At 38.7% G+C, this 17,753-nt stretch overlaps 1 protein-coding gene across 2 annotated transcripts in view; it reads right to left on the bottom strand.

Annotated features, from left to right (window-relative positions):
• The window catches only part of COL17A1 (collagen type XVII alpha 1 chain), a 48,216-nt gene extending 34,186 nt beyond the window's left edge, over positions 1–14,030 (bottom strand). For both annotated transcript variants that reach the window (XM_069753835.1, XM_069753836.1), the window contains exons 1-8: positions 13,872–14,030; positions 3,072–3,137; positions 2,689–2,739; positions 2,262–2,366; positions 1,055–1,201; positions 890–937; positions 718–753; positions 39–86 (exon numbers count right to left, since the gene is read on the bottom strand). In XM_069753835.1, coding sequence (XP_069609936.1) covers positions 39–86; positions 718–753; positions 890–937; positions 1,055–1,201; positions 2,262–2,366; positions 2,689–2,739; positions 3,072–3,126 — 490 coding nt within the window. In that variant the 5' untranslated portion in view covers positions 3,127–3,137; positions 13,872–14,030. The remainder of the gene's footprint in view (positions 1–38; positions 87–717; positions 754–889; positions 938–1,054; positions 1,202–2,261; positions 2,367–2,688; positions 2,740–3,071; positions 3,138–13,871) is intronic.
• Between the last annotated feature and the right edge of the window lie 3,723 nt (positions 14,031–17,753).

Here is a 17,753-nt window from a genome sequence, read left to right as displayed (position 1 = left end):
GAAGTGTCAGATTCTGAAACAATTAGAGCATGACTTACATCGTGTGGAGGGTGATGCACTTTGGAGGCGAGTGCGGATTTCGGTCTCTGTAAAATAATAAGCAATAGAAAAGATATAGAAGAGACATTTTCTCATCGCAGAATTGGACAGTTAATCATTTGTGGGTTGACTTGAGAAGAAGAGATAAGAGAATACAAGGTGATACGTTTGTAGCATGAAGAACCATTGTTTGGAGACCACTGGTATATAATATAGTCTAAAAAGTATAGAAAAGACCAATGTAGTAAAGTATAGCTTAGCCAGGACTAGGTTTACCCATGGGCACAGCAGGGTTCTGCCTATAATTGGTCCTGGGAAAAGGCAGCCTGACGAATGGGGAATTTATTAGGGGTAGGCAAATATTAAAGCCTTGGTAGCTTAAACGATTTTCAGGACCAAGTCACGTTAAAAATTTCTCAATTTTCAATTGACTGAACAGAAATAAACTCTGTACAGTTTTTCAGTTTTGGAATCCAAGACTGAAAAATTGAAGGCCTTCAATTTTTCAGTCTTGGATTCCAAAACTGAAAAACTGTACAGAGTTTATTTCTGTTCAGTCAATTGAAAATTGAGAAATTTTTAACGTGACTTGGTCCTGAAAATCGTTTAGGCTACCTAGGCTTTAATATTTGCCTACCCCTAATACCAAGTGCGACTATCAACATCTAATGATCTCACCTCTGCTCTGTGTACGACCTCTGGTAGAAGAGGATGCTGCAAAAAAGACACAAAGGGTTATTGAATAAAATTAAGGAATTCCAATAATCATTTTTTTTAATGTATAAATGAAATAAATGCCCTGAACCCTTATTGGATACAGGTCTGCTTTCCGGAGCATTCAGATACATACCCATTTCTTTTCTAGTGTATTCAGGTGATGAATTCCCACTAGAACTTCCTAGAATACAGGGCGCAGATATATTAATTGCACGTATTAATTACAGACGACTTTCAGTTTATGCAGATGTGTCTGACAATACAGGATCATGCGGGGCTCCTCGTGGGCGGTGCTTACCTTCATAACCCGCCTGGCGAGAGCTGGAACTGTAGACCTTCCTATCAAAGGTGGAGTTTGGTGATACTGATAGGGTAGAACTGGGGGACTGTGCGTATCTTGATCCTCCGGAAGTGCTAAGATTTACTCTAGAGCTGCCGCCTGTGCCTAAAAAAGATGAATAGACACAGTTATCTATTTTTAATGGCCTGCAGTTTTGTTTTTTTTTTATAATTTTTTTTACAAATCAAAGAATGTACTAAGGAAACGTGATTGTAATTTTATGCTACAACGGAATGGTTAATAAGTTATCTCTAATGACTATCCTCTAAAGAGTTTGGAGAGTCAGAACCGGTCATATTGGATTCCATATTATTGAAATAAACATGTAAGTGCCAACCGAAAGGCTGGAGTGCAATAGCTGAAAGGGCAAAGGTTTTCTTATAATCTCCTTTTTTTCTCAGTTCTATTTCAATTGTAAGCATTTTCTAGCCTCATCCAACCTTTTACAAAATGCTGCAGCCCCCATGCCAACTTTTTCCGGTTTCTGTTCACTGGACTCCGTCAATGCATCATCTTGTCGACTCGTGACCACTGCAGCTAATCACAGCCAGTATTGGTGACATATCATTCAGGGGCCCAGAAGGTAAGGGGGTCACTTCCACCTCAATTTCCAGAGCAGGTGAAATGTTTGCCTTTTGATGAGTTATTAGATTAGATAGGGCCCGTGTACTGCTCTTGTCTTTGCCTGCCACTTGCAGTCGTTGTTGCAGGCAGTGATTGGCTGCAGCGGTCATGTGTTGAGACATTGGAGCTGTGTAAAAAAGAGACTGATGGAAGACCGTGAAAGCATTAGCATAGGAGAAGCAAAAGGCTGAAGTTAAGTTTTAACTCCTTTTTCTTACTGTATACCAATGTCACCGGTTTGTTAAAAAAAAGTCTTGATGCCGGAAACTTTTTTTTTAAAGTGGTTGACAAATGATTGCGATTCCTTTCCACGTGTCCTATAATACGAATGGACATTATAGTGGGAGGTCACCCAGGTTTTGGGCATGGCTGCAATAATGGCCGCAGCATCGGCCAAGAATGCTATCACGTCTAGCAAGGGTGGAGGACCTATCGAGGAGACGTAGAGGTCACCTAGAGGAAACCATTCACTGCATGAACGACTTACACTATTAATTAATTAATTATGATAACATGAGAAATACTGGGATCCACCACTCACCTGATGAGGTGACGTAATTACTGCTGCTTTGGACCAGGGTCTTCTTTTCCATACCACTCCCACCCGCCTGGTATGAAAGTTTCGAACCACTAGAGTTTCCTCCCTCTGTGCAACAAGGAATATATAGATCAGAACCCCCTCAAAAATATATCTAATAATTATAATAAATAATGACTTAAAATAATAGGAGCATTGTATCCATGTTTTTGTTTTGCATTTCATTATATTTTATTATATGGCCACGTTGAGTCTTCCAGCTCCCGAGTGGTTCTCTGCTTTGGCCAATAATGGTGGTCCCAGGCAGAGATCCCACATTTGTCCTACACCCCGATAACGCAGGGGTTGTATTGATTCCCCTTGAATCTTGATTTAAAAAACTTCTCATGAGCATTAAATATTTTATAAAAATCTACAATTGATAACTTACTTGGTGGTAATGATACAAGTCTTGATGAAGATGTTACTGTTTCCGTATAGGCTGGAAAACAAAAGAACCATTTTGTAAAAACCTTAATGTTAGATTTTGCAGGTTAGACCGTAGTGGATCAGTTTCTCGTCTAGCAGTTGGCTTTTTTTTATCTGAAGTAGCGCCTCTCTTCTTTTTGGGGCTGATTCTGGTATTGCAGTGTAGACACCATAGGCTGCAATATAATATACAACCTATGACGCTATCTATGACTAATGTTACATTAATAAAGAATTTTAAACTAATTTGAAATATTTTTACTAAAGAATTTCGACTTATTTATGAGCTTAAATCACCATATTAGGTTCTTAAAATTAATTACATATGCAGAGAATAAAACATACTTCTTCCTGTGACTTCTCCGCCGTCCCGATAACTTTTTCTAGCTAGTCCGTCCATTCCATAGTCAACTGAAAGGAGAAAAAAAAACAACAACATGATTTTCAGCAAATGAAGCATATTAATAACTATCAGTAGAATTGTGTTATTTACTGCAAAATCAGAACTATCCGGTATATTATCATGTCATATATGACTTCACCACCAGGAGGAGACTATTGCTTCCTGTATTCAAATGACAATGGCTGACATGTCTCCTCTCCACTGATAAAAGTCGCAGTAATATTTATGATTTCTATTACTCTTGGATGCAGTTTTATTAAAAAATCATTAATGCAGGAGTTTCTAGATGAGTCTTGAATTAATGATATGCCTTCTAGTTTTGCCAAAACTTGATAAAGACCTCCAAAACGTTTTGGAGATATTGTAATTGATTTGGTTGCAGAGTTAAAGCTGTCACAGATTAATCAATCTCTCATGTTCATAGGAAGGAAATGACTTCAAATGTCATATTAATCTTATACACAAGCAAAATAAAATAGTGAGGCTATGGATTCTTTCCTGTAAGAGCTGGGAAATTATGGATTCTTTACTGTACGAGCAGTGAGATTATGGATTCTTTACTGTACTAGCAGTGAGACTATGGATTCTTTACTGTACAAGTTGTGAGATTATGGATTCTTTACTGTACAAGTTGTGAGATTGTGGATTCTTTACTGTACTACTTGTGAGATTATGGATTCTTTACGAGCAGTGAGATTATGCATTCTTTACTGTACGAGCAGTGAGATGATGGATTCTTTACTGTACAAATTGTGAGACTATGGATTCTTTACTGTACAAATTGTGATATTATGGATTCTTTACTGTACAAGTTGTGAGATTATGGATTCTTTACTGTACTACTTGTGAAATTATGGATTCTTTACGAGCAGTGAGATTATGGATTCTTTACTGTACGAGCAGTTAGATTATGGATTCTTTACTGTACAAATTGTGAGACTATGGATTCTTTACTGTACAAATTGTGATATTATGGATTCTTTACTGTACAAGTTGTGATATTATGGATTGTTTACTGTACAAGTTGAGAGATTATGGATTCTTTACTGTACAAGTTGTGAGATTATGGATTCTTTACTGTACTAGCAGTGAGACTATGGATTCTTTACTGTATGAGAAGTGAGATTATGGATTCTTTACTGTACAAGTTGTGAGATTATGGGTTCTTTACTGTACAAGTTGTGAGATTATGGATTCTTTACTGTATGAGCTGTGAGATTATGGATCCTTTACTGTACAAGCAGTGAGACTATGGGTTATTTACTGTATGAGCAGTGAGACTATGGATTCTTTACTGTATGAGAAGTGAGATTATGGATTCTTTACTGTACAAGTTGTGAGATTATGGGTTCTTTACTGTACAAGTTGTGAGATTATGGATTCTTTACTGTATGAGCTGTGAGATTATAGATTCTTTACTGTACAAGCAGTGAGACTATGGGTTATTTACTGTACGAGCAGTGAGACTATGGATTCTTTACTGTAAGAGAAGTGAGAATATGCAGTTCTCTGCCACATGATGATGTAAAGGTTGATGCAGTACTAAAAATAAAGAGAGATCTGGATGGCTTGTAATATTACGAGTTATGGGTACCAGATTCTGTGATGGGGCGTTGATCCAGGGAACTAGTCTGATTGCTGTATGTGGAGTCGGGAAAGAGCTCACTGTTGGGTGAGAGTTGGCAATTTTTTCAAATCAAAATTCAACTTTTTCACAATTTTGCTATCTAAGGCCCCAAATTTGGGGACTTTATGTATCAAAACTTGTGTTCTCTGCTATAATTTGTCTCTTACAATCTCCTTGCGTAAAGACAAGTCTCGACAGTTGAGCCTCCTGCGTACGCGGTAAACTATGCACCCCAGATTTATCAGGCTTACATATTTTAGGAGTGAAGACATTAAAGTACAGAACGTGTCCTCCTCGGCCACATTGTGTGATTATTCTAATCTGCACAATATACTCTTCCTGCAGGCGCTATACATGCAAACACATGAGTATATTATTACCATGCAACACCCCTAGTAATTCCGCGCAGACTATAGTCGTCTAAATCCGTATAAAGCATAGCTCAGAGCAAAGAAAGACTGAAACGTGATATTATTCGGGAGGGGAACGTGGTTTTCGTAGAAGACATATGTGACAAAACAAAGCCCTACTTTATGGGAAGTACAGTGGGATATCTTCCTGGATTAGCCATGGGTACTGCTATGTAATGGGAATAAAGCTGAAGAATGGACATGATCCCTTTAAGACATGTGTTCCTTTCATGTCTAATAAGAGAAAATTAGTACAGAAGTGACAAGATTATCACGTGTCAATCAAGTCACCAGCAAGTTAAAACATTACGTGAGGATGAAGAAGAGCTAAGAAGGGTCTTGATTAACTCATGGGACTTGTTGTGTCTATCGATTGTCTTATCTCCACCATAGACCGCGAAGCTCAAAACTCGACCGTGCTGACAATGAAGAGCTTGGTAAAACTATTAAACATCTCAAATTTGATTTTTCGAAAAATATACTTCAATGTCAAAATTTTCCCTTATAAATCCCTATTTAATCTATGTGATCTTATGGCACCACTGAAAAAAAACACAACATAATATAACAATAATAAACAAGAGGTCAACCTGTTACATTGTAACATTATCTTTTGTTTCCATGTAGGGTTGGACTGGCCAACCAGAGAACCGGAAAATCCTCCGGTGGGCCCCGGCCTCTACTTCATGGATATCCATAGCAGCAGATTTTGCGGCCATTACGGGGCACTTGAGTCGCAGAAAACCCAATGCCACCATCGGGGATATAAACAGTATCTCAGTGATTATGTGATAACCAATGGAATCAGTAAGCAGAGACAAATCCTAACATTGTGTATCTTACGGCTATACCGTAAAACACAGTGCCTGACGACAATTAGCTCTGGTCTGAAAAATTCCTTTAACGATAATTAATTATTTTTGTATAGGGCACTTAGAATTAAGTCCTCCGGTGGGGCCAATGTTGCTCAGTCTGACACTGTTTCCATGAGATGCAAAAAAAAAGAGCAATAAATATGTTACATAAATGAAGAACGAAAAGCAATGGCCCAAAGCCAGAAATAAGTTAATACAAATGGGCAAAATTAGCACAAGGAACCCATAGAAAAAAATGAGCAGGATAAAGACAATTACGAAAAAATACCTCAACTTTATTGGATCCCAATTAAATAAAAAATGATACATTATAATTTATATAATTATACATTATACATATAATTTTACATCAAACATTATATAAATACAGAGCAAAGGAATAAAAAATGGAATGCAGACAATAATATCACAAAATACAAGGCACAATAAAGGATTGAGTAGCACAAGTGACTGTAGATCAATGATAATGACCTTAATAAAGTGAAAATTCCATAGGTGCTTGAACTATAAATACAGCAGTAATGCAGCAACGCGCGTTTCACAACGGCTTCATCTGGGGTGAATATGTTACATATATACAGGGAAGTTGGAAAAATCAAACTTGTAAACTCTCTCTTCTTTATCTGATCTTTCATAGATAATGTTCTTTTTGCATAATAAGATAATACTTGTATTGTTATTTTGTATTTATTATTAGTAATGAATGAATTAGTGGCCATTATGCAGTCGGGCAACCTTCTGCATAACTGTGAAGTATTAGAATGACTTTACATTTTGCAATATTTTTTACTACATTGGAAAGAAACTCTCGATGCATTCAGAAGTCCTAACAGATGGAAAACTAAATCTCCATTTTCTTAATCCCCTAATATCCATTGAGACATACTACTACCAATGATCCTAAATAATGGCGGTAAAACCTAGTTTAGCAGTAATTACCAATAATTATATACCTGTCATTCAGCTATATGACCCAAGATGCTGTAATTTCCTATATGCGCGGTACCTGATGGGGACAATTCCTACAGGTGTGAAAGCGGAAATGTGGCCAAACTTTGTCAGAGGCTTAACTTGAAGCTCTTGACTTATAATAATGTAAAAATTTGTATTACCCCCCCCTTCAATTACCATGCGCCATTTACAATACTAGTATCTTCTTATGTGGCACTCAGGTGAGAGGTACAGGGGGCAACTACATGTGAACCCGCTAATCATATCACATAGGAAAAGAATGTTGTTGTGTCCTATTTAACAGTATTAATGCTACTTAAAGGGAATGTCCACCTACTGGACAACCCCCTTATTAATGGGTCTACAGAGGTGGGAAAAAAATTAAAAAATTAAAAAGTGTTTCAGCTCAGCACTGATTGGCTGCAGCGCTTATCAGATTCTGATCCCAAAAGTATTTATTTTTCTCATTAATAAGGCATTGAGCATTTGTAAATAACACACTGAATGTAAAAAATGCAACAAAAAATGTAAAATCCCAGACCCTCTCTTGTTCATATTAAAATTAAAAGAGAGAAATCTATAAGGAAATACTCTGTGTATTTAGGGAGCTCAGCCATGTCTTCCTAGTTTAACCCTTCTGTCTGTGAAAGTTATGCAACTTACTGCAGCAGGAGCCTCCCCCCTCTGCCCCTGACCACGCCTCACAGCTAAAGAGGTGTGGCTTAAGCCAGCCAATGCCTGAAGATGAAACTAATGAGCAGTATATTAACCCTTCAGCTTTCAGCAGGATTTTTACCAGGCTGACTGTCAGAGGATAATGCAGATAATGCCGCCTCAGACTAACAATTTATATTTATTATTTAATCTAATCATTCATTTTAAGGTCCAGCTTTCATTTCAATAAGTTTTATAAAATCATCCTCACGTCAGCTCTACCACTGCCAAGGAGCTGCCATACCAATGCCGTCTATAACAGCTACTCTCTTATTGTCGAATGTTTTATTTAATAACTTTATGGATTTTTTTTTTAATTAGGTGTTTCTTATTCCAGCATTAGCCGGCTTAACAGCTTTGCAGGCACAGCCAAGTATAAACCCACAAATATGTGGCGTGTGTAAGCAGTACATCCACATCAGTTATAGCTCTCACTCGAGGAACAAGTATTGGCTCAAATGGTAAAATTCCTGTATTTTATATAACAAAATATTTCCACTTAGTCTTTAATGGAGTATTCCCATCTCCAAGATCATATCCCTATATGTAGTAGCTGTAATAATAATATTAGCAAATATCTCCAATTAGAAATGTAGTATAGTTCTTCTGATTCACTATGTCGCTTACCCCATGTACAGGGCATTGCAGTAGCTTAGGTATCCATTATTATGACCACTCATATAGTCAGAGTTAGCTGTTAGCGGTCATAACCGTGGATACCTGATCTACTGCATTGTCCTGCACATGGCATAAGCAACCTAATTTACCAGAAGAACTATACTACATTTCTAATTGGAGGTATTTGTTAATATTATTATTATTACACCTACTACATATTAGGATACGATCTTGGAGAGAGAATACCCCTTTAAATCTAACATCCTGAGCTTGATTATTATTCTAAAATATCTCTACAGAAGGCGTCGCTCAGGTTTTCAGGCACCGAGCTAGCTCCGAATCCTCTTTATAGCAACCAATGAGTACGATTTTGGTAACTTTCAGCTGATATTATGGGAGTACAAGACTATGTGCAAACAGAGTTTTTTTCAGGTAGTCAGAAATGATGAGTTTTCTAGTGGAAATGCTCATTCTTTGGAATTTTTGGCTTTGAAGCTGGATCCTCAGGGGCGTATCTTTAGGCTGCTGCGCATAATTACAGTGTGAGCAACGACCATAAAAAAACATATTGGGCTCGTTAAATTAAAAAAAAGGTTCATATTTCAGGAATCATCTGTTAGATTAAAGATAAAGAACGCAGGATCCTCAGGGGAGGAGTGGAAATAAAATTTTTAAAAAACCTGGACACTTTTGACCTGGCGACTTGACTTCTTTAAAGACTATTCGAGGCGTTTGGAGCTGTGCGTCAGATAAAGATATTGAATTAGCACATAATTTGGATCTATTTTGTTAAAAAAATCCCAAAAGTAATGTTCAATGATGATTTTTTTTTATATGGAAATGATTATAATTTTTGGACCATTGCACAATAAATGATTACATTACAGATAAAGGGTCCATAACTGAATATGGGGGATTGTCCATATTACAGTTGTCATTTCCATAATGTCCCTATAGTATAACGTACTACTCAATATACCGATGTTCCGTGAGCCGCAATCTAATCTTCGCTACATTCCTACTCGCCCTTCCCTCTAGCAATATTTAAGCATCAGGAATATATCTTGTTTTTATTTGTGCTTCTTATTTTTTCTTTTTTTTAAGTAGTGGAACCAGCTCATGCGTATAATATATGAGCAAGCGCTCACTGGTTTACTGGAATGTGGTGGGATTGAATGACCTACTTAAAGCAGTAATGAAGATTGCGGGACTCAGGCGGCGTACTGAAATCTATCACCCTAAGGCCGGCGTCACACTCGGCGTAAGACAATACGGTCCGTAAATTACGGCCGTAAAACGCAGAAAAGTCCCCAAAATAGTGGTCTGTAGCTCCTCCGTAGGCAGGGTGGGTCAGCGTATTTTGCGCATGGCATCCTCCGAATGTAATCCGTATGGCATCCGTACTGCGTATTTTTCTTGCAGGCTTGCAAAACCGACATATGGATATACAATGGATCCATGTGCTCCCAAAAACATAAAAACATATGTACTGTCTATATATATATATATATATATATATATATATAATATAATATATATGTCATTAAGACACATATATATATTTATATATTAATATTTCATCCAGCGCGAGATAGCTTAAAAGCCGGTAATTCAATTACCGGCTTTTGCTTTCTCCTTCCTAAACCCGACATGATATGAGACATGGTTACATAGAGTAAACCATCTCATATCCCCAATTTGTTTGCATTTTCCACACTTCTAATGTTAGTAGTGTGTGTATATGCAAAATTTGGGCTGTCTAGCTATTAAATTAAAGGGTTAAATGGCAGAAAAAACTGGCTCCCGCGCAATTTTCTCTGCCAGAGTAGTAAAGCCAGTGACTGAGGGCAGATATTAATAGCCTGGAGAGGGTCCACGGTTTTTGCCTCCCCCCCCCCCCGGCTAAAAACACCTGCCCCCAGCCACCCCAGAAAAGGCACATCTGGAAGGTGCACCTATTCTGGCACTTGGCCACTCTCTTCCCATTCCCATGTAGCGTGACATTGTAAGGTGACATTAGCCAGATTAATAATGGAGAGGCGTCAATTATGACACCTATCCATTATTAATCCAATAGCTTGATACTCTCAATTTAATGGCATAGAAGACCCTGGTGGAACCTAGCTAGGCTTGTGCAAGTTTGATCTTTCTATGTAGTGTTCCTCCATCAAGTCGCCATTGCTCGAGACCAAGCTGAAGGCCATTAATGATAAAAATAATAATAATTCTGCATCCCATAGTTCAATAGATCTGTGAATGCTACAGTATGGGTGTTCCACCTAGAATGCAGATGCATTAGACATTGGAGGTATCTGAACCTACGTTCCCGGGAGAGGACACATCTCGACTACATCCCTGCAGACATCGACATTTTGTGTTCATATCTCCAAACATAATCTGCCGCTGGGATGAGACAGAAGACTCACTGTGTTCTCATGTAGAATGTGGTTTTTGATGGGTGACATAACGACTGAAACTTTTAGCACGTCTCACCAATCACAAAGTTGAGAAATGTAGAAAATACTTGTCTCTGGCTGAACACTACATGGCTTTATGAGGATTTTCTTCTTCTAAGCAAATAAGTATGAGAAATAAATCTTTCAGTTACCCAGAATTGATTGACAGATCGGACCAGTAGCATGGTTGTGCCACTGGTCCAAACTATTGTCTCTCTGATGCTGCATTCAATAATCCAGCAATCCGGCAATCTTCAGTTCAGCGTTTTCAAGCCCTATAGTGAAAAGCTTGCAAGTGCTGAGCTCCTTGCCTTGGAGACTGGCCACTGCTGATAAACTGCAGAGGTGGCTGAGAACTTAGGCAGATGAGTAGCTGGCCCTTATTTTGTCTATCAGGATTGAACATACTATAGCCATATACAAATGAGTTGTGTAATGTACGCATCTTCCTTCAAGCCATTTTAAAGGGAATGCCCACCATTAAACACTGTGTCATTACTAGGTTCAGCATTCTCTGCCAATTATTTTTTGCTATACATTTAGAGTTCCAGTTCTCTACAGAGATCTCAAATAAAATGATTAAATTCTGACTGTCTACAGCCACCATTAGAGGGAGCCCAGCCGCTGACTGCATACTGCTTTGTATAAATGTACGTAATAAGCGCTTTAGCACCCCCCAGTGGTAACTCAAAACAACCAGAATTCTAACACTCCCCATAACATGCTTAACTTTGAACTGAAGAAATTAATGTGCACAAGACCTTTAGCACAATTTAGATGGAGAAATTGTGAACATTCACGTAAAAACTGATCTTTACTTTTTGATTGAGCTAATATTAGTCAGAATTGTGCTAATCAATGAAAGGCAGTGCGGGCATATAATGAACCCAAATAATGAATCTCATACGTAAGAGTCAGCTGTACATATTTACTGACTATATCAGGTATAACTGCGACATCAGTGAAAATAGATGAGAAAAATAGAGGATCTGTCACCAAATGTCACTATATCAGCAACATACATTCTGAAATAGACTTACAAGACCTGATGATGCTGTTGTACCTACATCCATTCAAGAATGCATGAAGCTTCTATTGTGAAATCTGGGGACAGATCGTGATACTGATCAGTTTAGAGTCGGTGTGTTCTCACGCTGATAATGGCTTGTTTGTTGTATGCAACGGTACATAATTCAAGGTCGCAGCTAGGTTTCTTGTAGCAGAGGTCAAGGATTCAGTTCATTGACCCATTTCTAGATTTAAATACCCTGACTAAGGCACAATGGCAAGTCCCCTCCCCAGCACCCAACAACTGGGGCACATCATACTTCCACCTACCCTCTCCAAAGTATGCTCCAACCTACCTCCTCAAACTATACACCATCGTCCTGCCCTCTCCAAACTATGCTCCAGCATACCTTCTCAAACTATGCTCTAAATTCCTACCTTATCTCATTTATGCTCCAGCATACTTTCTCAAACTCTGCTACATAGTCCTACCTTCTCCAATTTATGCCCCAGCATACCCTCTCCAAACTATGCCTTAGCATACTCTCTCAAACTATGCTCCATTGTTCTTCCCACTCTAAACTATGCTCCAGCATACCATCTCCAAACTATGATCCATTGTCCTATCCTCTCCAAACTATGATCCAGTATACCCTCTCCAAATTATGCTATATCATCCTTTCTTCTCCAATCTATGAGCAAGCATTCCCTTGCCAAACTATGCTCCAGCAAGTCATCTCCTAGTGATACTCCAGCATACTCTGCACAAACGATGCTCCAACATATCTTCTCTAAACTATGCTCCAGCATACCCTCTACAAAAAATGTTTTAGCATATCCTCTACAAATGATGCTCCAGCATATCCTCTACAAATGATGCTCCAGCATATCCTCTCCAAATGATGCTATAGCATATCATCTCCAAATGATGCTTCAGCATACCCTCTACAAATGATGTTCCAGCATATCCTCTCCAAATGATGCTCCAGCATATCATCTCCAGATGATGCTCCAGCATATCCTCTACAAATGATGTTCCAGCATACCCTCTACAAATGATGTTCCAGCATATCCTCTCCAAATGATGCTCCAGCATATCCTCTACAAATGATGCTCCAGCATATCCTCTACAAATGATGCTCCAGCATATCCTCTACAAATGATGTTCCAGCATATCCTCTACAAATGATGCTCCAGCATACCCTCTACAAATACCCTCTACAGATGATGTTCCAGCATATCTTCTCCAAATGATGCTCCAGCATATCCTCTACAAATGATGCTCCAGCATATCCTCTACAAATGATGTTCCAGCATATCCTCTACAAATGATGCTCCAGCATACCCTCTACAAATGCCCTCTACAGATGATGTTCCAGCATATCTTCTCCAAATGATGCTCCAGCATATCCTCTACAAATGATGCTCCAGCATACCCTCTCCAAATGATGCTATAGCATATCATCTCCAAATGATGCTCCAGCATACCCTCTACAAATGATGTTCCAGCATAACCTCTACAAACTATGCACCAGCATATCCTCTCCAAACGAAGCTCTGGCATAACGCACTAAATTAGCAGATGTTTATGTCCTTTTTCTCGCTCCCCATTGATGTACATCTGGATGCACCAGCCTCTTCAGTGCTACTGACCATTTATGAATATCTAATACATTTTTTGTACATACATTTTACTTATATACATTATGATAATAAGTCTGTAAGCAAGTCACGAAACAAGAACAACCGAGCAATTATCCCTTCGTCGTAACAAACCCCGGCGGGTCAATAGTCCAGAGTCACTGACCCTCTCCCATTGATAAAACCACCTTAGTAAACAGGCAAGAATATAGACGGGAATACAGATAGGTAAGAGTGGAGCAAGTGCACTTAGCGCATGCAGGCACCACTATAAGACTTCAGCCGTCTCCAGCCTAGTGGGACCATATCCAACGATTGGAGCCATTGACGTCCAGTTTGTCCTAAGCAATGGACATGATGGTAAGTTATCACTAAGATAACTGATATCTAATGATTATAAAATCCCAATATAATTCCAAACTGTAGTATCCAGGACACATACCTTGTGTGTTAAGATGATGGAAGATCCTTTGGAAACAGCAAAGGCCAAATTAATGTCTGCCTTCCCCAAACCTTTCCTTTTTATAAGTGTGTGCCCTCCTACACTCGGTTACCCGTCCTCTGAGGTGTGTTGGGGCTGACTGATGCTTCAAGAATGTTCACTTTTTCTCTTATTCAATCTCTGTATCCCCTTCTCCCAGGACCCTTCACTTCCAGGCAAGTCCTGACAAAGGTGTGGCATGGTGTAAGGTTTTTTTTTTTGGGTCCCACCCTTCGACTCAGCCCAATATTCTGTAAGAGAAGAGAGAGAAAAAGAATCTTTGCCTCCGGGATGTAAACTCTGAGCGAAGCTACACCTGCCTGTGATTCAAGGTTCAGTAAATGAAGCACGAAGAAAAGAAATATTATACTTGGAAAATGAGATCTTTCCGTGTCAGGATCGTCAAGTGTAATAATTGGATTCCACGCGTTTATAGTAAATCACATATTACCAGCAACACTACCAGGAGTCTATAGCTGGACCAGAGTAGGGGTTATAGCCATCTGTAATATTATCTGAGACGCCAGATCCCAAGAAACATTACATCTACTTGTACTTAATTTCTCACATAGTTGCAGAATGTGTTCCCTGGAAGCCATAGATAAATATGAGATTAATGATATGAAGACTGCAGACGTCTCTAATACATTTTTTTTTCTATCTGCCAAAAAATACAGCAGCCACTGAAATGTAAATTGCATTACTGCTGTTTATTAAATGAATGTATTAAGTGAACACATTGGCCAATTCATGTGTGCCCACCAGCCACAACAAGGCGTACCTTCCTCTGATGAGAACCTGACCAAATCTAGCAGATATGCCGCTCCCGAGCCAAAAGCACACAAATATAAAGGGCTGGAAGAAGCCAATTCTAATTAAAAGCAGCCTTAGAATATCTATCTAAAGAGAAAAATAGCGAAAAGCAGCAATAGACAAAAGTGTACATGGGTGCTCTGCCTCCAAGGCAACAACCAAACCTCTATATAGAAGATAAAAAATAGAGACAGCACTCCAGATAAAGGTGAAAAAAAGGCACTATTTAATAGCCCAAAGTGGCAATGTTTCGGCTCAGGGGTGTGAGCCTTTTTCAATCTATCTATCTATCTATCTATCTATCTATCTATCTATCTATCTATCTATCTATCTATCTATCTATCTATTATCGATCTATCCATTATCTAGCTATCTATGCATATCTCTATCTATCAATTTATCATCTATCATCTATCTGTCTATCCATCTATCTATCTATTACAAACAGAGTGACCGATTTCAAGTGTTTATTTCTGTTAATGTTGATGATTATGGCTTACAGCCAATGAAAACCCAAAAGTTATTATCTTAGTAAATTAGAATACTTTATAACACCAGCTTGAAAAATGATTTTAAAATTTGAAATGTTGGCCTACTGAAATGTATGTTCAGTAAACCCACTCAATACTTGGTCTGGGCTCCTTTGAGATCAATTACTGCATCAATGCGTTGTGGCATGGAGGCGATCAGCCTGTGGCAATGCTGAGGTGTTATGGAAGCCCAGGTTGCTTTGATAGCAGCCTTGAGCTCGTCTGCATTGTTGGATCTGGTATCTCTCATCTTGACAATACCACATAGATTCTCTATGGGGTTAAGGTCAGGCGAGTTTGTTGGCCAGTCAAGCACAGTGATACTGTTGTTTATAAACCAGGTATTGGTACTTTGGCAGTGTGGACAGGAGCCAAGTCCTGCTGGAGAACGAAATTTTCAACTTCAAAAAGCTTGTCGGCAGAGGGAAGCATGAAGTTCTCTAAAATTTCCTGGTAGACGGCTGCACTGACTTTGGTCTTGATAAAACACAGTGGACCTACACCAGAAGATGACATGGCTCCCCAAACCATCACTGATTGTGGAGACTTCACACTAGACCTCCAGCAGCTTGGATTGTGGCCTCCACTCTTCCTCCAGACTCTGGGACCTTGATTTCCAAATGAAATGCAAAATTTACTTTCATCTGAAAACACCTTGGACCACTGAGCAACAGTCCAGTTCTTTTTCTCCTTGGCCCAGATAAGACGCTTCTGGCATTGTCTATTGGTCATGAGTGGCTTGACACAAGGGATGCGACACTTGTAGCCCTTTTCCTGGATACATCTGTGTGTGGTGGCTCTATAAGCAATGACTCCAGCAGCAGTCCTCTCCTTGTGAATCTCCCCCAAATTTTTGAATGGCCATTTCTTAACAATCCTTTCAAGGCTGTGGTTATCCTGGTTGCTTGTGCACCTTTTGCTACCACACTTTTTCCTTCCACTCAACTTTCCATTAATATGCTTGGATACAGCACTCTGTGAACAGCCGGCTTCTTTAGCAATGACCTTTTGTGGCTTACCCTCCTTGTGGAGTGTGTCAGTGACTGCTTTGTGGACATCTGTCAAGTCGGAAGTCTTCCCCATGATTGTGGAGCTACTGAAACAGACTGAGGGAACTTTTAAATGGCTAGGAAGCCATTCATTTTCCTGTTTTTCGTTAATTATTCTAATTTACAGAGATGATGACTTTTGTGTTTTCATTGGCTGTAAGCCATAATCATCAACATTACCAGAAATAAACACTTGGAATACATCACTCTGTTTGTAACTGCTCTATATAATATATGAGTTTCACTTTTTGAATTGAAGAACTGAAATAAATTAACTTTTTGATGATACTCTAATTTTGTGAGAAGCCCCTTTATGTGATAGATAGATAGATAGATAGATAGATAGATAGATAGATAGGTAGATAGATGATATAATAGATAGATAATTTATCTCACATTATATCTATCTCATATCTATTACAGTTTCCAGCATCAGATATATTATCTGCAGTTTATTCTCTCCCAGACGTCTCATGTTTCTCTTCACACTGACGTCTCCATCACCGGTCCCAGCATCACCACTATGGCCGCTAGGTTCTTAGGATTTACATACAACTTTATCACATGTTCAGAGAAGATCAGAACCTATGCTGGTTGTTATAGTGATATTTTCTCACAAAACATGTGCAGTATCTTGGGCTGAACCTACGTCTGTAGTGATGATGGAGTCCTACACTTCCTGAGCAAACAAGTTTCAGCAAATCAGATTCTCATCACCGGAGGATAAGAGATAATTCCATGAAAACATCCAGCCGCTGATTTTTTCAATTGGTTTCAAAAATTAGACACGCCCATCAAGAACGGGCCGATCTGTTCTGTGTCACTACTACTATTTTTTACATGTTTTCTACAGCAGTAATACAGTTCCAATGTCATATACTCAGTGTTTACACATTATAGTGTTTCAGAGCGCAGCTTTAATATGTTAGTTAATAGTTATATATAGTGACTCTCTTAGTTTGCACATATTCACACTTGGAATAATTAAAAAATGTCCATAAATAACCAAGCTGGCACTTCAAATAAATGTACAACAACAACAACAAAACCTGTAAAAATAGCCGGTCAGAGGAAGAGATCCAAAACTATGCTTAAAACCAAAACGTTTTATTATCTGCTTATAAAATGATAATCACAGTAAAAAAGGCTAAAGACTATAGAACACACAATGTACTCTGTAAGGGGTACTACGGTGCTATCCTGATCAATAAATAGAATAATGACAAATATTAACGATATACTGTCTGGGACCCAGTCCTACAGCAGAAAACCACATGCTCTACCATCAAATCCCAATAATAATTATATAACATAAATCTACTAAAGCATAAGAGCCTACAAAAAGAGCCCATGGTAAGGACTTGGGTACTGCAAGAAATGGAAGGTGCAGGAAAAAGAGGGTGGCCTGATGGTAACTGATTATAATGTAAAAATAACTGCTGAATTACAAA

Source organism: Ranitomeya imitator, chromosome 2 (genome assembly GCF_032444005.1).
Source record: "Ranitomeya imitator isolate aRanImi1 chromosome 2, aRanImi1.pri, whole genome shotgun sequence".
Lineage (NCBI taxonomy): Eukaryota > Metazoa > Chordata > Amphibia > Anura > Dendrobatidae > Ranitomeya > Ranitomeya imitator.
The sequence above is the reverse complement of the archived record's forward strand: the minus strand, read 5'-3'. Positions and strand labels throughout refer to the sequence as shown.